At 37.7% G+C, this 25,239-nt stretch overlaps 1 protein-coding gene across 1 annotated transcript in view; it reads left to right on the forward strand.

Annotated features, from left to right (window-relative positions):
- Window positions 1-25,239, forward strand: part of CCDC178 (coiled-coil domain containing 178) — a 477,152-nt gene that overhangs the window by 40,557 nt on the left and 411,356 nt on the right. The window contains exons 7-9 of the mRNA XM_004386900.1: window positions 5,931-6,151; window positions 20,713-20,855; window positions 22,514-22,667. Of these exons, the coding sequence (XP_004386957.1) occupies window positions 5,931-6,151; window positions 20,713-20,855; window positions 22,514-22,667 (518 nt within the window). The remainder of the gene's footprint in view (window positions 1-5,930; window positions 6,152-20,712; window positions 20,856-22,513; window positions 22,668-25,239) is intronic.

Consider the following 25,239-nt stretch of genomic DNA (forward strand, 5'->3'; position numbering starts at 1 on the left):
GTGAGCCCTGCTCTCTGACCTGCCAATCTTGGGCTTGCCAGCTTCTGCAGCTGTGTGACTTGGGAGAGGCCTCTACCCTGATCCACGGACTTGGGATGTTCTAGCCTCTACAATCGCATGAGCTGTTTCCTTGATATAATCTCTCTCTATATATATATTTATACACTTTACTGGTTTTCCTTCTCTAGAGAACCCAGCCTAAGACAGTAGTTATTCTTTTTTCTACCCAGGGCCCAACTACTGAGTTTTCTATCCAAGTCCAAGCTGTTGAAGTCAAAATTGTAAGCAGATTTTTATTAACAAATTTAATTTTTTTAACTTCTTTTAGGTCTCTTCTGACTTTCTATTTCCTGCTTCAGTTTTGATAACTGTATCTTCCTAGGAATTTGTCCATTTCATCTTTGTTGTCTAATTTGTTGGCATAAATATTCCCTTTTAATTATTTTAATTTCTGTAGTGGCAGTAGTGATGGCACCTCTTTCATCCCTGTTTTTGATAATTTGTTATTTCTCTTTATTCCTGGCCAGTCTAGCTAAAAGTGTGTCAATTTTATTGACCTTTTCAAAAAGTCAACTTTTACTTTTATTATTTTTCTGCTTTAACATCATTAATTTCTTCCCTGGTTTTCTTTGTTCAGCTTGATTTGGGAAAAATTTAACCTACTATGTCTAGTCCCACGAAGTGTAAGATGATATTATTTACTTGATATCTTCCTTCTTTTCGAGTATACTGAAAACCAAACCCATTGCCATCGAGTCGATTCTGACTCACAGCGACCCGATAAGACAAAGTAGAACTGCTCCATAGGGTTTCCAAGGAGCAGCTGGTGGATTTGAACTGCTGACCTTTTGGTTAGCAGCCATAGCTCTTAACCACTGCAACAGACATTTAAAAATTATGAACTCTAAGAACTGCATTAGTTGCATTTTATAAACTTTCATATGTTGTGAGTTCATTTTTATTTAGTTCAAAATATTCTCTAGTTTCCCTTGTGATTTCTTGTTGGACCTTGTCTTGGTTATCTAGTTCTGCTATAACAGAAATACCACAGGTGGATGGTTTTTAACAAAGAGAAATTTATTCTCTCACAGTCTAGTGAGCAACAAGTCCAAATTCAAGGCATCAGCTCCAAGCGAAGGCTTCTTCTCTCTGTCGGCTCTGGAGGAAGGTCCTTGCGATGCATCAGTCTTCCCTTGGTCTGGGAGCATCTCAGCACAGGAACATCAGGTCCAAAGGATGTGCTGTGCTCTCGGTACTGCTTTCTTGGTTCCCGTGTGTCTTTGCTCTCTTGTCTCTTCCATATCCCAAAAGAGACTGGCTCAAGACACCGTCCAGTCCTGTAGATCTCATCAACATAACTGCTGCTAATCCATTTTATTACATCATAGTGATAGAGTCTATGACACATAAGGAAATCACACCAGATTACAAAATTATACACAATCATAACAATACTGGGAATTATAACCCAGACAAACTGATATGCTCATTTTTGAGGGAACATAATACAATCCATGACAGACCTGTTGTTTATTTAGAAGAAACTGTTTAATTCACAAATATTTTGGGATTTTCACATATTTCTGTTGTTAATTTCTAATTCTATATTTGTGCTATGAATGTAGTCTTTGAATGGTTTCAATTATATTAAAATTATTTAGACTTTTAAAATTGCTTAGCATATCTTTTATCCTGGAGAATGTTTTGTGTGTGGTTGAAAATCATAAGTATTCTGCTTTGGGTGGAGTGTTCCATAAATATTAGTTAGGTCAAGTTGGCTGGTAGTGCTTTTCAAGTCCTCTATATATCCTTAATGATTTTCTATTTGTTCTTTGAATTGTTGAAAGAGGAATATTGACATCTCCAACTATCATTTTAAGTAAGAAATCAAATATATCAAAGTTTTTTTTTCAACTGTGTCGGCTTTTGATAATATATTTTCATTTAAAAAAATTTTTAAATACCCTGATAAACTATCAAGGAAGTAGCAAATGCAAAGAGGTCAACATTTCAGTTTTGAAATGGTAATTTTGGGAGCTAAGTAGACATCAATGTCAGATTTAACCTCGAGTCAATTCCCCAAATCTTGATGTCCTTGGGTCCCCATTTAATATATCTCTTGGGTATAGGAGACTAGAGATAAAAACTAAGAGTCACCAAAAAAAAACAAGTCAAATTAAAGACCCATGACATAAAGCTGAGAATCCACCTTCACTATAAGAGTGAGTGATACATAAATCAGTCCCTCAGATTGAACAATGAAGAAACTTTCTTGCTTCACTTTGTCAGTGGAGGGAAAAACAAACAAGCATACAACAACAGTAACAACAACTACAAACAATGTTCTCTGAGCATTCTTAATGAACTCATATAAAAAGGATCTGTGACTCAAATTCCTGTTGCACGTGTGGTCTGAAATTGTGAGGTGGAGAATGTCATTTAAATGGTTCATGGGTTGATGGTATGTAAAGGTAGACATCTGGCTAGAGCAGAGGAAAATTTTCCCTAGAAGACCAAAACTTTAATGTAGGCACTAAGGAATTTCCTTGTATAAAATTCCAAGGAAAAGAATTATTTAGTATCAAATCTATTAAAACACACAAAGATCCAGTTATAATGAGTGAGATCAGTAGAAACAGACAACAGAATCTTCCTAAAGTTTTCAGGTATTAAATTATACTGAGATTATAAAGTGTATATTTTTATATGTTTCAGGAAATAAAAAGAGATTTAGAAATAAAAGCAAGGACTAATAAGTTATTTTTTTAAATAAAGCAAAATTGAAAATGGCAAAAAAAAAAAAAAAAAGAATACCTACTAGAAATGATATAATACTTGAAATGAACAACTCAATGTTGGTTAAATGGTTTCTTAGACTCAGTAGAGAAAAAAAAAATTAACTTAAAATTTAAAGAAATTACATGTAATGCATCCCAGCAACACAAAAAGAAGGAAAATATGAATAAAAGATTTAAAATCTTGGAGTATAGAATGAGAAGGTATAATGCACATCTAATAGAAGATGCTGATGGAGCAAACAATAGTGATGTTTAACAAGATAATGGCTGACTGTTTAAAACAAAAATGTTGCTGTCTAAGAAACCCTGGTGGCATAGTGGTTAAGAGTTCAGCTGCTAACCAAAAGGAATCCACTAGGCGCTGCTTGGAAACGCTATGGGGCAGTTCTACTCTGTCCTATAGAGTTGCCATGAGTCGAAATGGACTTGGCAGCAACGATTTTGGTTTTCTTGTGGGGGTTGGTCACTGTTTAATTAGTGAAGACAAAAAGCAATAAAGTGATGGTGCTAAACATCATACATATTTAAGAAATTAGAAAATATTTAGAAATGTTTCACTTAAAAATTATCATTAAAATTATCTCCACACGTGAGGAAAAGCTGCACTATTACTTAAAGAGAAAGCAGTAGATTTGTTACATCAAAAAAGACTCATAATTAATTATCTAAATATATGACTTTAGAATTTAGAAAAATAAAAGGAAAATGAATAGAAAGAAAAAAGGAGAAAAACAATAGCAATGTGATAAAATAATGAAGAAATATATAATTTGGGAGAGATGCAAAACTAAATGTTGGCCCATTAAAAAGAGAATAATTAAAAGCCAATGGCAAGATTAAAAAACAACAACAACAACAACACAGAATGTGTAAATAAACCAGATTAGGAACGACAATGGGATATAAATAGAGATACAAAAAAATCAAAAAATCCAAACCCATTGCTGTGGAGTCGATTCTGACATATAGCGACCCTATAGGGCAGAGTAGAACTGCCTCATAGGGTTTCCAAAGAGCGGCTGGTGGTTTTGAACTGCCAACCTTTTGGTTAGCAGCCAAAGTTTAACCACTGCACCACCAGGGTTCCAAACAGAGATACAGCAGTGATTAATAATAATGAAGATATTAAGAACAAGTTTCTTACAATGTTATTAAAACATTGATGAAGTGGATAAATTCATAGAAACAAAATAAATTGAATAAAATATTCATATAGTCTTTAAAGGAAAGATTTTGACTCAATAACTAAAATTCTTCCCCCGCCCCACCCAATCAAATGATTAAATACATATTAGGGCAATAGGGCTTTACTTGCAATTTTAAACTTTCCCAAATTTCCAGAGGAAAAAAATGCAAAGAATCTCTAACTGATATATGAAGCTACTATAATCTATAAGCCAAAGTTAGACAAGGACAGTACCCAAAAAATGGAAAATTACAGCCCTAAGTTGTGAATATAAATACAAAAAATTCCTAAGTGAAAATATTAGAAAAATCACATCAAGAAATTTTTAAAGATGATAGCCACAGCCAACCAAGTTTTATTTCTAGAATGCAAGGTTGGTTTAAGAGTAAAAACTTAATTAATGTAATGAGAAAATATATTTATCTCTCTAAAATTATACTGGTCCATTGATTGGGATTTAATTAAATTTATAAATTAATTGAGAGTTTTTTTTCCATGTTTAAAATTTCAAATATTTTCATACAGAAGAAAACATTTTTATACATTTACTAAATCCACTTTGTGTCATTTGATAGCATTTTTTCATTTTCTTCCTATAGGCCTTGCATGTTTATGTTAGGTTTATTACTAGATTTATGCATTTATTTTATGTTTTAGTTTGGCTTTTGTGAATGAGATTATTCTGTTTTTAGCATATTCCTTATTTATATAGAAAAATGTTTATTTTGTTTATTAATTTAGCATGAGCTACCTTATCATTTGTAATATTTTTCAGTTGATTCTTTTGTGTGTTTTGACATAAAACTATTTCTTTAGAAAATTATAATCATTTTTGTCTTTTCCATTCTGATATTCGTAACTCATATTTCATCTTTTTACTTCTGAGTGGTTTTGGAAGGCCTCTACTCTTGCAATTCTTCTCACTTCAGAGCAGTTATATAGAATAGAGTGGACATACACAGCCCAAAGCCCCAGGGTGGCATAAATGGTTTGAGCTCAACTACTAACCTAATGGTTGGTGGTTCATACCCACCCAGTGGCACCACAGAGGAAAAGCATGGTGATCTACTTCTGTAAAGATTACAGCCAAGAAAACTCTATGTAGCAGTTTTATTCTGTAACACATGGGGTCACTGTCATGGATTGAATTATGTCCCCCCAAAATGTGTGTCAACTTGGCTAGGCCATCGTTCCCAGTCATTGTCCACCATTTTGTCACCTGATGTGATTTCCCTATGTGTTGTAAATCCTATCTCTATGATGTTGATGAGATGGGATTAGTGACAGTTATGCAAACTCAATCTACAAGATTAATCTCTTTTGAGATGCAAAAGAGAGAAGTGAGCAGAGAGACAGGGAGACCTCATACTACCAAGAAAGCAGCACCGCTTGCAGACTGTGTCCTTTGGACCCGGGATTCCTGCATGGAAAAGCTTGTAGACAAGGGAAAGATTGATGACACGGACCTTCCCCCAGAGCAGACAGAGAGAGAAAGCCTTCCCCTAGAGCTGATACCGTGGATTTGAACTTGTAGTCTACTAGGCTGTGAGAGAATAAATTTATCCTTGTTTAAGCCATCCACTTGTGGTATTTCTGTTATGGCAGCACTAGATGACTAAGACAGTCACCATGAGTCGGAATGGACCTGAAGGTAATGAGTAGACATAGCATAGTTATGTATACATTGATTGTAATAAACAGGATTTATACTAAAAAAAATATTAACTTCTAAAACGTATTTTAATCTTTTTCATGATGTATCAAGAAAACAACATATTTTACAAAGGAATATTAAAGTAACTTATTTTAGATTTAGTAAGACTCACAGGTAAGTTATTTATGAAACTAAAATATTTCATAATTAGTTATTATCAAATACAGATTTCCTTCTGGATGTTTATGCTTTAAAATCTGATATTCTTTTGTTCTTATTATTCTATTTCTAGAACATGAGACCTATATGAGAGATATTATAGAATTGCGATGGCATCTTACAGATAAAGTACATCAACTAAAACGTTTTGAAGAACAAAAGGCAAAGTTAGAAGAAGCTAATGCAAAGGTTCAAGCAGACGTAGACTACATGAGTAAGCATGCCCCTCTACTGGACTCAAAGCGGAACCAGGAACTTGAAGCTCTGAAGGAATGTTATTTAAAAAAATTTGAGGTAAACTAATAAATAAATGGATATGCATTTCACAAAATGTTACAAGTTAAGCAAAAATGTTTCAATGTTAAGAAGTGAAGATATCTTCAAAGGTTGAAAACTGACCTGCTATTTCTTTCCCAGAGGAATTATAAAACTGTATAACTACCTAGAATTACTCAAAAAGAAATAGGAAGTCTGAACAGATCTATGACAAGTAAAGTTATTGAATTATTAGAAAAGCATCCCTACTGTTATGGATTGAATTATGTCCCCCAAAAATATATGTTATAAATTTCAACCCCTATACCTGTGGTTATAATCTCATTTGGGAATGGGTTTTCTTTGTTGTAGTAAGAGTCTGTATCAGTGTAGAGTTTGTTTTAAGCCAATCACGTCTGAGATATAAAAAGAGCAGATTAGGCCCAGAGAAGCAAGCAGAGATGGGGAAAGATAGATGCGGTGTCACATGAAGATCAACAAGAAGCCAAGGAACAGAAGCTAAAAAGAGAAAAGGATGTTCCCCTAGAGCCAACAGAGAAAGCCTCCCCCTAGAGCTGGCACCCTGAATTTGGAATGCATAAAGATCAATATCCTAGGCATTAGTGAGCTGAAATGGACTGGTATTGACCATTTTGAGTCGGACAATTATCTGGTTTACTATGCCTGGAATGAAAAATTGAAGAGAAATGGTGTAGCATTCATAATCAAACGGAATATTTCAAGATCTGTCTTGAAGTACAACTCTGTCAGTGATAGGATAATATCCATATGCCTACAAGGAAGACTAGTTAATATGACTATTATTCAAATTTATGCACCAACCACAAAGACCAAAGATGAAGAAATTGAAGCTTTTCACCAATTTCTGTAGTCTGAAATTGATCAAACGTGCTATCAAGATGCATTGATAATTACTGGTGATTGGAATGTGAAAGTGGGAAACAAAGAAGGATCAGTAGTTGGAAAATATGGCCTTGGTGGTAGAAACAAGATGGATATCTCATGATGGAATTTTGGAAGACCAACGACTTGTGCATTGCAAATACATTTTTTCCATAACGTAAATGGTGACTACTTACATGGACCTCACCAGATGCAATACACAGGAATCAAAATTGACTACATCTGTGGAAAGACACTATGAGAAGCTTAATATTATCAGTCAGAACAAGACCAGGAGCTGACTGTGGAACTGAACATCAATTGCTCAGCTACAAGTTGAAGATGAAGTTGAAGAAAATTAGAGCGAGTCCCTGAGAGCCAAAATACGTCCTTGAGAATTGGTCGACATTCAGCCATTTCAGGAGGTAGTATATGATGAAGAACTGATGGTACTGAAGGAAGAAATCTAAGCTGCACTGAAGGCATTGGCAAAAAATAAGGCTCCAGGAATTGATGGAATGCCAGTTGAGATGTTTCAACCCATGGACACAGGGCTGAAAGTGCTCAATCACTTATGCCAAGAAATTTGGAAGACAATTACCTGGCCAGCCAAATGGAAGAGATCCATATTTGTGCCCATTCCTAAGAAAGGTGGTTCAACAGAATGCTGAAATTATCAAATAATATCATTAATATCACACGCAAGTTAAATTTTGCTGAAGATCATTCAAAAATGGTTGCAGCAGTACATCAACAGTGAACTGCCAAAAATTCAAGCTGGGTTCAGAAGAGGACATGGAACAAGGGATATCACTGCTGCTATCAGATGGATGTTGGCTGAAAGCAGAAAATACCATAAAGATGTTTACCTGTGTTTTATTGACTATGCAAAGTCATTCAACTGTGTAAATCATAAGAAATTATGGATAACATTGGGAAGGATGGGAATTCCAGAACACTTAATTGTGCTCATGAGGAACCTGTACAAAGACCAAGAGGCAGTCATTCAAACAGAACAAGGGATACTGCGTGGTTTAAAAATCAGAAAAGGTGTGCATCAGGGATGTATCCTTTCACCATACTTGTTCAATCTGTATGCTGAGCAAATAATTCGAGAAGCTGGACTGTATGAAGAGGAACACAGCATCAAAATTGGAGAAAGACTCAATAACAACCTGCAATATGCAGATGACACAACTTTGCTTGCTGTAGTGGTTAAGATTGCATGTAAACTTGGTTGGGCCATGATTCTCAGTGTTTATATGTGATCACTCCCATAATGTGATCTACTGTGAGTAGTCAATCAGGTGAAAGGGAATTTCCTTGAGCGTGTGGCCTGCATCTGAATATAAGCAGACGTTCTGGCTTTTTGCTGGCTCTGGATTCTGCAGCTGGCTCTTATTTGTCAGACTTCTGGTTCTTGGGACTTGAACTAGCAGCTTATCTGCCAAACTTGGGATTTGTTGATCTTCAGAGCTTGTGAGTGACAGCCCTGATCTCCGACTTGCCAATCTTGAGTTCACCAGCCCCTGCAGCTACGTGAATCAGGAGAAGCCTCTATCCTTATCCACAAACTTGGAATGTTCCGGACTCTACAACCATGTGAGCCATTTCCTTGATATAAATCTCTCTATATATATGTATTTGTATGCTTTACTGGTTTTGCTTCTCTAGAGAACCCAACCTAAGACATTTGGTACTGAGAGAGGCTCTAGAGAAACAAAATTGTAAGGATGAGTTTTCTAAACTGGTTTGCAAGTCTGGTTAGTCTTAAAGGTGTTGATGACTTTGCTTCCAGCAATAAAGAGGGCACTGCTAACCCATGGCATGAGGTAGTGATACAAATACACAAAATATCACCATCAATATAGGAGGTATTGGTGAAAGACAAAGCTCTGGGTGAACACATGTGATATCTTTCTACAGTTTTGTCAGAATGAGAAGTATAGGGAAGCTGGTTGGTTGGTACTACTTTCACTAGACAAACTGGTGAAAGAAAGAGATGCACTCAGGGCTTCAGAGCCAAAGCTCAAGTGCCACATAAATGACCTCAAATTTTCCACTTGTGCTTTGAAAGAAAGCCTTATTTCTTGTAGTAACAGAGCTGATATTGCCAAAAACCAAACCCAGAGTCTTGCTATAATTGGCTAAATTACAATGCCCGCTCAATTGCCAACCTTGAGAGGCATCTGCAGTTAGAGTAAGGGCATTGATTGGAATAAAATGTGATCCTGAAACTTGGGATGGAGACATATGGGCAGATAATCAGGAAGCTGGAGACACTGAGCCCCTAAATTTCCTTGAATCACTCCTGCCATCAGAAGCACTCCCATCTGAAGAGATTACTTCATGTTTGTCTGCTACACCACCCTGCCCAGGAAAACCATCAGCCCCTCCACTACTCCCATTTTATGAGATTAGCCCTAGCCCAGCTGGCTCTAAAGAGCCCTTGCCTGAGTCATTGCCTGGGGGACATGTTTTACAAGACAATGCTGAACGTTCTCAAAACAATTTCACGCTAGTGATTTTGGCTTCTAGACCTATAACTAGACTTAAGTTCCAGCGAGCCCCAAAAGATGAAGTACAAAATGTGACCCAGGAGGAGGTATGCTACACTCCAAATGAACTGCTTGACTTTTCTAATATGTACAATCAGAAATCCGGGGTGTGGGGAGTATGTGTGGGAATGACTATGAAAGGTGTGGGATAATGGTGCAAAAACATAAAGATGGATCAGTCTGAGTTTATTGATATGGATCCCACTAAGCACAGAGTCTTCATTCAATGTTTCAGCTGGAGAAGTTAGGAAAGGATCTAATAATTTATTTGGTTGGGTTGCTGAAGCATGGATTATGCGGTGGTGTACACTAAATCAAGCTGAAGTACCAGACCTGCTTTAGTATACTGTAGAAGAAGGTATCTAAAGTCTTAGAGAAATTGGCATGCTAGAGTGGATTTATCAGGTTAAACCCTCCACACATGGAGTGCCCATAGGACACACGTTTTACCACAACTGTAAGGAACAAATTTGTGAAGGGAGTGCCAGCATCCTTGAAGACTGCTGTGATTGCTATTTTATGTAAATCAGATTTGATAGTGGAACCTGCCCTACCTGAATTAAGACACCTAACCACAATGTGGCTGATTAGACCTTGTGGTAGTAGAGGCCAAGTGGCTGCACTCAGTTGACAAAGAAAAGGTGGGCATGGTTACAGTAATGGACAGCAGAGTCAAAGCAGTAATAATCAGGATAGTCTGACTCATATGGAATTGACTACTTAGTCATATTATCCCTAGAAGTGAAATAGGTAGGAAATCTACTAAATATTTACTTGATCTGTACAAATGGATGAAATTTAGGTCAGGTGAACAGCAGTCTAACTTGAATCTCCAGAATAGAGAATCACGGTCCCTCAATCAATTCCGAGACTTGAGCGAGTTTAAAGACCCACAATCCATTGAATGAAGGGGAGGTCAGTTCCCTTGAGGAAGGACTCCAATATACTGCCAAAAATTTATACTGTTACTCTTTCTCCTAGCCTTTCCCAGAAGGATCTATGGCCTTTTACGAGAGTGACTGTTCATTGGAGAAAAGGAAATAATCAGAATTTTGGGGTTTACTGGATACTAACTCTGAACTGGCACTAATTCCAGGAGACCCAAAATGTCATTGTGGCCCACTAGTCAGAGTGGGGGCATATGGAAGTCAGGTTATTAATGGAGTCTTGGCTCATGTCCGTCTCACAGTAGGTCCAGTGGGTCCACGAATCCATCCTGTAGTGATTCCTCCAGTTATAGAATGCATAATTGTAATAGATATACTCAGCAACTGGCAGAACCCCCACACTGGACCCCTGACAAATGAAGTAGGTACTATTATGGTAGGAAAAGCCAAATGGAAGCCATTAGAACTGCCCCTACCTAGAAAAATAGTAAACCAACAGCAATACCACATTCCTGGAGGGATTGCAGAGATTACTACCACCATCAAGAACTTGAAGGATACAAGGGTGGTGATTCCCACCACATCCCTATTCAACTGACCTATTTGGCCTGTACAAAAAAACAGGTGGATCTTGGAGAATGACAGTGGATTATCGAAAACTTAACCAGGTGATGACTCCAGTTGCAGCTGCTGTTCCAGATGAAGTTTCATTGCTTGAACAAATTAATACATCTCCTGGTAAATGATATGCAGGTGTTGATCTGGCTAATGCCTTTTTCTCCATACCTGTTTCGAAGGACCATCAGAAGCAGTCGTCCTTCAGCTGGCAAGGCCAGCAATACAACTTCACTTGCCTACCTCAAGCTACATCAACTCTCCAGGCTTATGTCGTAATTTAGTCCGCAGGGATCTTGATCACCTTTCCCTTCGACAAGACATCACTCTGGTCCATTACATTGATGACATTATGCTGATTGGACCTAGTAAGGAAGAAGTGTCAGTGACTCTGGACTTATTGGTAAAATATTTCTGTGCTAGAGGGTGAGAAATTAATCCCACAAAAATTCAGGCAACTTTCACCTCAGTGAAATTTCTAGGGGTCCAGTGGGTGGGACATTTTGAGGTAGTCCTTCTAAAGTGGAGGATAAATTATTGCATCTGGCTGCTCCCACAGCTAAAAAGGAGGCACAATGCCTAGTGGGCCTCTTTGGATTTTGGAGGCAACATATTCCTCATTTGGGTGTGCTACCTGGCCTGTTTATCACGTGACTCAAAAAGCTGCTATTTTTTATTGGGACCCAGAATAAGAGAAGGCTCTGCAACAGGTTCAGGCTGCTGTGCAAGCTGCTATGCCAATTGGACCATATGATCCAGCTGATCCAATGGTGCTTGAAGTGTCAGTGGCAGATAGAGATGCTGTTTGGAGTCTTTGGCAGGCCCCTATTGGTGAATCACAGCGCAGACCCTAAGGATTTTGGAGCAAAGTCCTGTCATCCACTGCAGATAACTACTCTCCTTTTGAGAAACAATTTTTGGCTTGTTACTGGGCCTTAGTAGAGACTGAACGCTTAACCATGGGACACCAAGTCACCATGCAGCCTGAGCTGCCCATCATGAACTGGGTGTTGTCTGACTCACAGAGTCATGAAGTTGGATGTGCACAGCAGCACTCCATCATTAAATGGAAGTGGTATATACAAGATCAGGCCCGAGCAGGACCTGAAGGCACAAGTAAGTTGCATGAGGAAGTAGCCCAAATGCTCATAGTCTCCACTCCTGTCACATTACCTTCCATCTCCCGGTCTGCACTTATGGCCTCATGGGAATTTCCTTACAATAAGTTGACTGAAGAAGAGAAAACTCGTACCTGGTTTACAGATGGTTCTGCAAGATATGCAGGCACCACTCGAAGTGGACAGCGACATTATTACAGCCCCTTTCTAGGATCTCCCTGAAGGACAGTGGTGAAGGGAAATCCTCTCAAAGGGCAGAACTTCAAGCAGTGTACCTTGTTGTTCACTTTGCCTGGAGGGAGAAATGGCCAGATGTGCGATTTTATTCTTATTCATGGGCTGTGGCCAGTGGTTTGGCTGGATGGTCAGGTACTTGGAAGGAACATGATTGGAAAATTGGAGACAAAAATTTATGTGGAAGAGGTATGTGGATAGATTTCTCTGAATGGGCCAAAGAAGTGAAGATATTTGTGTCTCATGTGAATGCTTACCAAAGGGTGACCTCAGCAGAGGATGATTTTAACAATCAAGTAAATAGAATGACACATTCTGTGGAAACCAGTCATCCTTTTTCCCCAGCTACTCCCATCATTGCTCAATGGGCTCATGAACAAAGTGGCCATGGTGGCAGGGATGGAGGTTATGCATGGGCCCAGCAGCATGGACTTCCACTCACCAAGGCTGACTTGGCTACAGCCACTGCTGAGTGCCTAATCTGCCAGCAGCAGAAACCAATGATGAGTCCCCGATGTGGCACCATCCCTTGAGGTGATCAGCCAGCAACCTGGTGGCAAGTTGATGACACTGGACCACTTCCATTATGGAAAGGGCAGCGTTTTCTCTTCACTGGAATAGACACTTACTCTGGATATGGATTTACCTTCCCTGCACGCAATGCTTCTGCCAAAACTACCATCCATGGACTTACAGAATGCCTTATCCACCATCATGGTATCCCACACAGCATTACCTCTGATCAAGGGACTCATTTCACAGCAAATGAAGTGCGGTAATGGGCCCATGCTCATGGAATTCCCTGATCTTACCATGTTCCCCATCATCCTGAAGCAGCTGGCTTGATAGAACAATGGAATGGCCTTCTAAAAACACAATTACATTGCCAGATAGGTGGAAATACCTTGCAAGGTTGGGACAGTGTTCTCCAGGAGGCTGTATGTGCTCTAAACCAGCATCCAATATATGGTGCCCTTTCTCCCATAGCCAGGATTAGTGCATACAGGAATCAAGGGGTGGAAATGGGAGTGGCACCACTCACTATTACCCTAGTGACCCACTCGCAAGATTTTTGCTTCCTGTCCCCTCGGCCTTATGCTCTGCAGGCCTAGAGGTCTTAGTTCCAAAGGGAGAAATGCTCCCACCTGGATACACATCACTGATTCCATTGAACTGGAAGCTAAGAATGCCACCTGGCCACTTTGGGCTCCTTATGCCTCTGCATCAACAGGCAAAGAAGGGAGTTACCATACTGGCTGATGTGATTGATCCTGATTACCAAGAGGAAATCAAACTGATATTACATAATGGAGATAAAGAAGAGTATGTCTTGAATGCAGGCAATCCCTTAGGACGTCTCTTAGTACTACCATGCCCTGTGACTAAAGTCAATGGAAAACTACAGCAACTCAATTCCAACACGACCACTAATGGCCCACAACCTTCAGGAATGAAGGTTTTGGTCACCCACCAGGCAAAGAACCACAAGCAGCTGAGGTGCTTGCTGAGGGCAAAGGGAATACAGAATGGGTGGTGGAAGAAGGTAGTTCTAAATACCAGTTACAACCCCGTGACCAGCTGCAGAAATGCGGACTGTAATTGTTATGAGTATTTCTGCTTTGTATGTGTGCATCAAATATTTTTGTTTTCTTCATTTATAAAATATAAGATGTAAACAGGGCTAGTGTATTTTTGATTGTACACGTGTTAGTTGTATCATGTTAGGCACAAGTATTACTTTATAATTGTCTTTATTCAGAGATTATGTATGGTTTAAGGAGATGTGTACATATGCCAAGTTGACAAGTGGTGGAATGTGATGGTTAAGATTGTATTTCAACTTGGCTGTGCCATGATTCTCAGTGTTTATATGTGATCACTCCCATGATGAGATCTGCTGTGAGTAGCTGATCAGTTGAAAGGGAGTTTCCTTGGGTGTGTGGCCTGCATCTGAATATAAGCAGACATTCTGGATTTTTGCTGGCTCTGGATCCTGCAGCTGGCTCCTGTTCGTCTGACCTCTGGTTCTTGGGACTTGAGCTAGCAACTCACCTGCTGAACTTAGGATCCATCAATCACAGCCTGTGAACAAAAGCCCTGCTCTCTGACATGCTGATCTTGGGTTTGCCAGCCCCTGTGGCTGCATGAATTAGGAGAAACTTCTATCCTGATCCACAGACTTCAGACATTCCAGACTCTACAACCACATGAGCTGTTTCCTTGATATAATTATATATATATATATATTTATACACTTTACTGGTTTTGCTACTGTAGAGAACCCAGCCTAAGACACTTGCTGAAAGTGAAGCAGACTTGAAAGACTTATTGATGAAGATCAAAGACTAGAATCTTCAGTATGGATTACATCTCAACATACAGACAACAAAAATCTTCACAACTGGATCAACAAGCAACATCATTATAAATGGAGAAAAGATTGAAGTTGTCAAGGATTTCATTTTACTTGGATCCACAATCAACACCCAAGTAAGCAGCAGTCAAGAAATCAAACGAGGTATTACATGGGGCAAATTTGCTGCAAAATACCTCTTTAAAGTGTTGGACAACTAAGATGTCACTTGGATGACTAAGGTGTGTCTGACTCAAGCCATGCTATTTTCTATCACCTCATATGCATGCAAAAGCTGGACACTGAATAAGAAAAACTTAAGAAGAATTGATGCTATTGAATTGTGGTATTGATGAAGAATATTGACTATACCATGGACTACCAGAAGAATGAACAAATCTGTCTTGGAAGAAGTGCAGCCAGAATACGCCTTAGAAATGAGGATGGCGAGACTTCGTCTTACTTGCTTTGAATATGTTGTCAAGAGGGACTAGTCTCTGTAGAAGGACGTAATGCTTGGTAAAGTAGAGGGTCAGCAAAATAGAAGAAGATCCTCAATGAGATGGATTGACACAGTGGCTGCAACCATGGGCTCAAGCATAGCAATGATTGTGAGGAGGTGCAGGACCAGGCAGTGTTTTGTTCTGTTGTACATCATGTTGCTATGAGTTGGAACAGACTTGATGGCACCTAACAACAACAACAAGCCTCCTAAAGTGTGAGAAAGTAAATTTCTGTTTGTTATAGCTACCCACTTGTGGTATTTCTGTCGTAGCAGCACCAGATAACAAAGACAAGGAAAAGTTCAGGACCAGATGGCTTCACTAGTGAATTCTACCAAACATTTAAAGAAGAATTAACACCAATCTTTCACAAACTTTTCCAAAAAATAAAAGAGGAGGAGACACTTCCTAACTCATTTTATGAAGCCAGTATTATCCTGATACCAAAGCCAGATAATGATGTCACATGAAAAGAAATCTCCAGGCCAATATCCTTTGTGAATATAGATGCAAAAATCCCCGATAAAATATTAGCAACCTGAATCCTACAGAGCTTAAAGATGATTATACATTATAACCAAGTGAAATTTATCCCAGAAATGCAAGAGAAGTTCAACATATGAAAATCAATCAGTGTAAGTAACCATGTTAATAGAGAAAAGGAAAGATAAAAACACATTATCATGTCAATGCAAAAAAAGGGGGAGATTATTGCTTTGGAGTACTGAGTTTTGGTTTACAGTGGTGGAAAAAATCACATTGATTAAGGGTAGGGTTGCACAGCCAATTAATGTAATTGATGTCAGTAAATAGTGTACCAAAAGTTTAACTGGCAAAATTTATGTGATAGATGTATTTCCAACAACTACAACAAAATGAGTAGCTGCTGAGGCTGCTTATGTGCAACCAAATACATCATGGAATTTGTTTCCTTGATTTGGAGGTTTAGAATCATGGTTTCTTTGGACATCCCAGTTAACTGGCTTAATCCTGTGTTTAGTGCTTCTGTTTTACCTTAGTTTGTTGTGTAGTGCCTGGCATCTTAAAAGCTTGCAAGTGGTCACCCAAGGTACAACTGTTGGTCTCTATTTGCCTGGAGCAACAGAGGAAGAAAGAGAATCAGGAATAAGAGAAAGAAATTGAATGTGAAGCTAATTGCCCCCGTGAACAATTGCCTCCTTTGCCATGAGACCAGAGGATCTAGATGGTACCTGGTACCAATGCTGAATGTTTTGATCAAAGATTCTATAGAAGAATTCTGATCAAAAGGGGGAAAATGTAGAAAAAACTTAAAATTTTCGTGGAATCCAGATTTTAAGGGCCATGGAGGCTGGATGAATCCCTGAAACTATTGCCCTAAGATAATCTTTAAATCTTAAACCAAAAATATCCCCTGAAGTTTTCTCAAAAACCAAACAGTAGTTTAGTTTAACTAGTAAGGAATTTCTGCCTTAAACATTTAGCTCCTCTAAGATCTGTGTATATGGGGTCAAACTGAAAACAGCAGATTGAAAGATTAGACAGGAAACTTAGGATGCAGTGAGTTTATGTTAATTGGGAAAGAACAGCTAGGAAAAGAAGAGTGAGAATGATTGAACAGCTCAAAGAATGTACTAAATGTCACTGAATTATACATGTAGAAATTGTTGAATTGGTGTATGATCTGCTGTGTATATTCTCAACAACAATAAAAATAGAATAAATTATTTTAAAAAATGTGCTCACTCCAATACCCTTTCATGATAAAAACACTCAACAAACTAGGAATGGAAGGGAACTTCCTCAACATGATGAAGTGCATTTATGAATAAACCCACAGCTAATATTATACACAATGGTAAAAGAATGAAAGCATTCTCCTTAAGAACATGAACAAGGAAAAGATGCCTATTTTTATCACTTATATTCAGCATTATACTGAGAGTTCTAGACAGAGTAATTGGACAAAGAAAAGAAATAAAAGGCATCTGAATTAGAAAGGAAGAAGTTATCTCTGTTTGCAGAGGACATAATCCAATATATAGACACTCCACAGAACATTCTGTTAGAGCTAATAAATGAATTCAGCAATGTTTCGGGACGAATGCTCAACACGCAAAAATCTATTATATTTTTATTCACTATCAATGAATAATCCAAAATTGAAATTAATAAAACAATTCCATTTACAATAACATTAGAAGAATGAAATACTTAAGAATAAATTAAAACAAGAAGATGAAAAACTTGTACACTGAAAAGTACAAAATATTGTTCAAATAAAGAAAACCTAAATAAATGGAAAGACATCCAATGTTAATGGGATATTAACATTGTTAAAATGTCAATACTACTGAAAGCAATCTACAGATTCAATTCAATACTATCAAAATTCCAATGTCCTTTTTTTTCGCAGAAGTGGAAAAGCCTATCTAAAATCTATACGGTATTGGGTGGGAGCTCAGATAGTCAAAAACAATCTTGAAAATGAACAAAGCTTGAAGACCACACTTCTCAATTTCAAAACTTATTAAAAAGCTAAAATAATCAAAACAGTGTGGTTCTGGCAGAAGGATAGATATATAGATCAATGGAATTGAATTGAGAATCCAGAAATAAAGTCCTGCATCTAGGACCAATAGATATTTGACAAAAATGCCAACATCATTCTATAAAGAAAGAATAGTTCCACAAATGTTTCTGCAACAACTAGATATCCACATGCATGCAAAATGACAAAGGTGGCTCCCTGTTTTACACCATATAGGAAAATTAACTCAAAATGGATCTAAATGTAAGTATGAAAACCATAAAATTCTTGGAACAAAATATTGGGAAAATCTTCAAAAGTTTGGATTTGGCAATGAATCCTTAGATAGGACAACAAAGACAAAAGCAACAAAGGAAAAACTAGACAAATGGACTTCATCAAAATTAAAAACTTTTGTGCATCAATAAACATTATCTAGAACATGAAAAGATAACTTGCCGAATGGGAGAAAATATTGTAATTTATATATTTGATAAGGGTCTAGTGTTCAGACTATATAAAGAACTTGTACAACTCAACAACAAAAAAACAAATAACTGAATTATAATATAGGCAAAGTACTTGAACAGACATTCCTCTATAGAAGATATACAAATGACCAACAAGCATGTGAAAAGATGTTCAACATCATTAGTCATTATTAGGGAAATGCAAACTCAAACCATAATGAGATACCATTCACACCCACTAGGATTGTTGAAGTGATCAGTTGCTTAGTGGTTAAGCGCCTGACTGGTAACTGAAAGGTTGGTGATTTGAACCTACCAGCTGCTCAGCAGAAGAAAGATGTGGCAGTCTGCTTCCATAAAGATCTACAGCCTTGGAAACTCCATGGGGCAGTTCTACTCTGTCCTATAGGGTTGTTATGAGTTGGAATCGACTCAGCGGTAATGGGTTAAGGATCGCTATAGGTGGCGTTGGCGCTTTAGTGGTAGAATTCTCACCTTGCATGAGTGAGCCATAGTTTTGATTCCTGGCCAAGGCATGTCACGTGCAGCCAACAACCATCTCTTAGTGGAGGCTTGCAGAGGCTTGCTTGTTGCTATGATGCTGAATAGATTTTAGTAGAGGAATAGATTTTAGTGGAGGACTAAGATGACTAGGAATGAAGGCCTGGCAATCTACTTCTGAAAATCAGCCAAAGAAAACCTGAAGGATCACAATGGTCCGAAATGCAACCAATCGTGGGGATTGCTCAGGACCAGCAGCATTCTGTTCGTGGGATCACCATCAGTCAGGGGCTGCCTTGATGGCAGCTAACAACAGCAACAACAGGAGGGCTATAGTTAAAAAAAAAAAAAAAGAAAAGGAGAAGTGTTGGTGAGGATGTGGAGAAATTGAGACTCTTGTGGTAGGAAGGTAAAATTGTCCAGTCACTGTAGGAATCAGTTTGATAGTTTTTCAAAAAGTTTAACATACAATTACCATATGACCTAGCATTTCCACTTCTAGGTACATACCCAAAAGAATTAAATATTGGGAAAAAACAAAACAAAACTTAAAATATACTTTATTCACTTCTATCTTAGCAAATCTTTCTTTAAGAATATATTTGAAGAAAATAGTTACGGATGCGCAGTTTCCCTACAGGATGTAGTTTCCTGATTCTTCGTCACAGTAATATCTATGTAGTGTCCGTCATAATTTTGTTCATACCAAGTTGTGCAGAATGTTCATACAGTTGAAGATCAGTTGAGCAATGAGCAATGTGTGATATGAGGGAATGTTATGTAGCATTGGATGGATGGACAAATGGATGGACAGATGGATGGATGGACAGATAAACAGAAAAGTAGGTAGGTAGGTAGACAGGCAGAGAGACAGAGGAAGAAGAGATGGAGGGAGAGGGACAAATATTTACGATATTTGTTATTTAATAAAAACTAAAATTTTAATATTTTTGGACCATTGCACAAAGATAACAAGGGTTATTCCTTGGATAAGGGGATTACAGACGATCTTTAAAAATTTTCTTTGTTCCTCTGAGTTTTCTCATTTTTCTGTAATAAATTATTACTAAAACAATAAAAATTATAAAATGTAACAGGAGGTCGTGAATGAAGAGATAATAATTTTATTTTGGACAGGTTAATTTGAGTGTTGAAGTCATTTTATTTTCTTAATAACTTTAATAATGATTAAACCCAGCAATGATTCCTGTCAGGGTATAGAGAACCTGAAATTCCATTATGCTAAGCAATAGACTAAATATAAGAAGAAAAGGTGTGTAAAAAACATTTAATCTCAATCAAAACCACCTATTATGGATTGAATTTTTATCTCCCGAAAGTAAGTGTTGTAAATCCCAACCCCTATACCTGTGGCTGTAATCCCCTTTTGGAATAGAGGTCTCTTTATTACGTTAAATGAGGCGGTATTAGTGCAGGATGTGTCCTAAATCAGTCTCTTTTGAGATATAAAAGAGCAGAACTGGGGATAGAGTTTTCTTTGTTAGGTTAATGAGGCTGTATCAGTGTAGGGTACGTCTTAACCTACGCTGATATTGCCTTATCATCTTTAAGATATAAGAAGAGCAGATTAAGCACAGGGACAAGGAAGCACACATGGGGGAAGACAGTTGCCATACCTCTTGAAGATCGCCAAGGAACCAAGGAACAGAAGCTGAAAAGAGACAAGAATCTTTCCCCAGACCCAACAGAGAGAGAAAGCCTTCCCCTAGAGCTGGTGCCCTGAATTTGGGCTTCTAGCCTCCTAAATTGAGAAAAATTTCTGTCTGTTAAAGCCATCCGCTTGTGGTAGGTATTTCTATTATGATAGCAGCACCAAATAACTAAAATACCACCCTAGGTTTTTCTTTCTCTGATCTTTCTTTTTTCTGATTCTTTATAATTAGCTATTAAGTGTATCTATTAGCAAGAATTTTTTTTTTTATTTCTAGATAATGGAACTGTGCAAACGTGTCCATGAAGAACTTGAAGAAGCTAAAGAAAACTGCGAAAATGCCAAACAAAAGGCTGAAGAAATTAAAGTCGAAATGGATCAAGATCTTAAACGTGTTGAAGCAAGCTTGGATGTCTACAAGTAAGAATTATTCACTAATGATACTTACAGCATTTAATAATGTTCCTTTCTAAAACAATTAATTTAAAATGTAACATATATTCCCATACAAAAATTTCAGATAAAGAGAAAATACCCGTCTATCTTATCACTAAGTTTATGTATATTTAAAAAATACGTTTCATACTTATGTAAATATGTGTGTGCATAAATTCCAGGAGTCCCTGGATGGTGCAGATGGTATATCTAGAACACCACCATACTTCTTTATTTCTGCTTCTACAGTGTGTCCTCCACCATCTCTGTCTCCACCCCATCACTGAATTAAGATACTAATCTTCACTGGATGAGATCACTTGGGAAAGTCTCAGCTTCAAATTCCATCCATATGATGATGTCTCCCTTTGTGGTCAATCATTTTTGTTTCTCCCTAGTTACTTGTCGCTTTAATTTTCATTTCTGTAGTCAGGTTGTGTCTTTAAATTTCATTTGACTCTACCTTTGGCATCAGAGTTGGTGCATGGGAACCTGAGCCAATTCAATAAGCATGCCATATGTTTATAGGTCATTCACATTTCTTCTCTTGTGAATCACTTATTTATATTCTCTGCTCATTTGTCTATTGGTTAATTTTTTTATTTCTTACTGATTTGTAGGAGTTGATTATATATAAACAATTAACTCTTTTTTCTTTTATGACTTGCAAATAAATCTCCCAGTCTATTTGTCTTTTCATTTATGGTGTCTTAAAAAAATTGGGATTATTTGTATTAAATATTGATATTTTACAAAAATGACAATTTTTATCATTTTCTTTGTGCTTTTTCCTTCCATTAAACCCAAACACTATTATGTAAAGACACTTTTATATTTGGAATGTGTGTTCTAACTCCCAGGTAAGATAAAGAACTATGTGGTTCACAGGTCCTTTGCAGAGGGTCATGCAGGAACAAAGACCTCCTTGTCAATTACTTCTCTTTATTTCTAGTTCCCCCCATTTTATCTCTAATACTGGGAGGGAAACCTAACCCTAAATTAAGGTTATAAGAACTAGGTGCTTGGTCTTTTCACCTCTACCTCTTCTTCTCTTTTTTTTTCTCATTTTTTTCTACCTTTCCATCCCTGCCCCACCCAATCTCTGAATCAGAGGTGCTTAAGTCTCTTACTTAAAGTCAAACCAAAATGTGGTTTGTGTTACACACCAACTTCTGATCATTTATGCATCACTTTTTTTTTTTCTCAATTCCTTTCCCTTGGAAGTATAAATACTACTAGTGATTTTTTTTTTTTTGTTTGTTTAATTAATTTCTAAGTGGTTGTTAGTTGCCATTGAGTCAATTCCAACTCATGGCAACCCCATGTGTGCAGACTGGAAATTGCTTCATAGGGTTTTCAAGGCTATGACCTTTAGGAAGCGGTAAATGAGGGTTGTATTTCAAGGCAACTCTGGGTGGGTTTGAACCACCAACCTATTGGCTAGTAGTTGATCATTTAACTGTTTGTGCCACCCAGGGACTCCTGGCACTTTGCAGGAATTGGGGAGCTGCTCTGGGATGGGAGAAATTTTAGGGATAAATAAATTCTATTGATTCATACTGTGAAGTCAGAAACTAATTTAAATATACTTTAAATTTAGTTGTCTTTTCAATGTAACAAAATCAGTCGTGTTTTTCTCTTAGGAAAGAGATAGATAAACTCAATAGTCTATATCGTCACTACTCCACATCTATAGAAAATGTTAACTTGGATATTGAGGAGAAAGAAGAGACAGTGACTGAAGCACTGAAGGAAACAAAGTCATCAACAAATGAATTAGCTACTTTATCAAGAAAGGTGAGTTTTTTCATGTTTAAAAATTAAAAAAATACTGATTTTAGTTATAAGCCCTGAATATGAAATCTTTGTCTTCAATAATTAAATAGCAGTTAACTAATTTTCTGTTTCATTACTTTTCTATTGCTATTATAAAAGATTACCACAGATTCAGCAGCTTAAAATAGCCCCCATTTACTATTCCAAAGTCTCTCTGCGTCAGAAGTCAGGGCACAGTGTGGCTCAGTTGGTTCCTCCGCACCCGGTCTCAGAAGACCAAGATCAAGTTATCAGCAGGCCTGCGTTCCTTTCAGGAGATTTGAGAAATGAATCTGCTTTCAGGCTCATTCAGGTTACTGGCAGGATTCAGTTGCTTGTGGTTATAGAACTGAGGTCCTTGTTTGCTTGCTGGCTGTCAGACGAGGGCTGGGGCTTGGCTATTCTCAGCTTCTAGAAGCTGCCTACATTCCCTGGCTCATGGCTCCCTTCATCTTCAAAACCAGCAATGGTAGGTTGAGTACTTTTCATTCTTCGAATCTCTCTGACCTTCTCTTATGCGTTCCTGCTTTCCTCTTCTGCCGCATCTCATTAATCTAGTAAAAGGAAACAATAGTAAATGGAAATAATAATATACTAAAAGGAAATAATAGTATAATAAAAGGAAATAATATACACATTCCTGTTCCAATTTACACTTCCCACCTAGTGTTTAAAAAGGTGTTCCTTTGCCACTTTTTATTATAAGGCTCTTTAATTGCATCTCTTTATAACTTTATATTAATCCATAATTATTAGTAGGACTGAGTGTATTTTTTATACTACTTTAGATGAAGGTTTGCAGAGCAAATTAATTTCTCATTAGACAATTAATACACATATTGTTTTGTGACATTGGTTGCTAATCCCTCAGTGTGCCAACAGTTTCCCCTTCTCGACCTTGGGTTCCCCATTACCAGCTTTCCTGTCCCCTTCTGCCTTCTTGTCTCTGCCCCTGGGCTGGTGTGGCCATTTAGTCTCATTTTGTTTTATGGGGCTGTCTAATCTTTGGCTAAAGGGTGAACCTCAGGAGTGACTTCAGTACTGAGTTAAAATGGTGTCCGGGGGCTGTACTCTTGGGGTTTCTCCAGTCTCTGTCAGACCAGTAAGTTTGATCTTTTTTTGTGTGTTAGAATTTTGTTCCACATTTTTCTCCAACTCTGTCCAGGACCCTCTATTGTGATCCCTGTCAGAGCAGTTGGTGGTGGTAGCTGGACACCATGCAGTTGTGCTGGAGTCAGTCTGGTAGAGGCTGTGGTAGTTGAGGTCCATTAGTCCTTCGGACTAGTCTTTCCCTTGTGTCTTTGGTTTTCTTCATTCTCTCTTCCTCCGGATGGAGTGGGACCAGTGGAGTATCATAGATGGCTGCTCACAAGCTTTTAAAACCCCAGATGCTACTCACCAAAGTAGAATGTAGAACATTTTCTTTATATACTGTTATGCAAATTTAGCTAGATGTCCCCAGAGACCATGGTTCCCATAGCCCTCAGCCCCATAATTAGGTCCCTCAGGGAATTTGGATATGTCTGTGAAGTTTCCATGACCTTGCCTTGGTCAAGTTGTGCTGACTTCCCCAGTATTGTGTACTGTCTTACCCTTCACCAAAGTTACCACTTATTTATTGTCTAGTTGGTGTTTTTCCCTTCCCACCCCTCCCCTCCCTAGTAACCATCAAAGAATGTTTTCTGTTTGTAAACCTTTTCCTGAGTTTTTATAATAGTAGTCTCATACAATATTTGTCCTTTTATGATTGACTTCTCACTCAGCATAACGCCCTCCAGATTCATCCATGTTGTGAAATGTTTCACATATTCATCATTGTTCTTTATTGCTGAGTAGTATTCCATTGCATGTATGTACCATACATAGTTTGTTTATCCATTCATCTGTTGATGGGTATCTAGGTTGTTTCCATCTTTTTGCTATTGTGAACAATGCTGCAATGAACATGGGTGTGCATATGTCTATTTGTGGTGATGGCTTTTATTTCTCTAGGATATATTCCTAGGAGTTGGATTGCTGGATCATACTGTATTTTTATTTCTAGCTTTTTAAGGAAGCATCATTTTCTTTTCCAAAATGGTTGTACCATTTTGCATTCTCACCTGCAGTGCATGAGTTCCAGTCTCCCCAACACCTCTCCAATAGTTGTTATTTTCTATTTTTTTTTTTATTTGTGCAATTAATGTCCGGGTGAGATGGTATCTCATTGTGGTTTTGATTGGCATTTCTCTAATGACTAGTGATCACTAACAATTTCCTTATGTGTTTGTTAGCAGCCTGAATGTCTTCTTTGGTGAAGTGTCTGTTCAGATCCTTTGCCCATTTTTTAATGGGATTATTTGTCTTTTTGCTGTAGAGGTGTTGGATTTTCCTATAGATTTTAGAGATTAGAACTTTGTCAGATTTGTTATAGGCAAATTTTTTTTCCCAGTCTGTAGGCACTTTATCTTTCGGTGAAAGGATTGAGCATATTTTAATGGTTTTTCTGGGGGTCATTTGTATTTTCTTTTCTATGAAAAAGCTGCTCATGTCTTCCCTTCCCCCCATTATGTTG

Source organism: Trichechus manatus, unplaced genomic scaffold, assembly GCF_000243295.1.
Source record: "Trichechus manatus latirostris isolate Lorelei unplaced genomic scaffold, TriManLat1.0 scaffold00175, whole genome shotgun sequence".
NCBI lineage: Eukaryota > Metazoa > Chordata > Mammalia > Sirenia > Trichechidae > Trichechus > Trichechus manatus.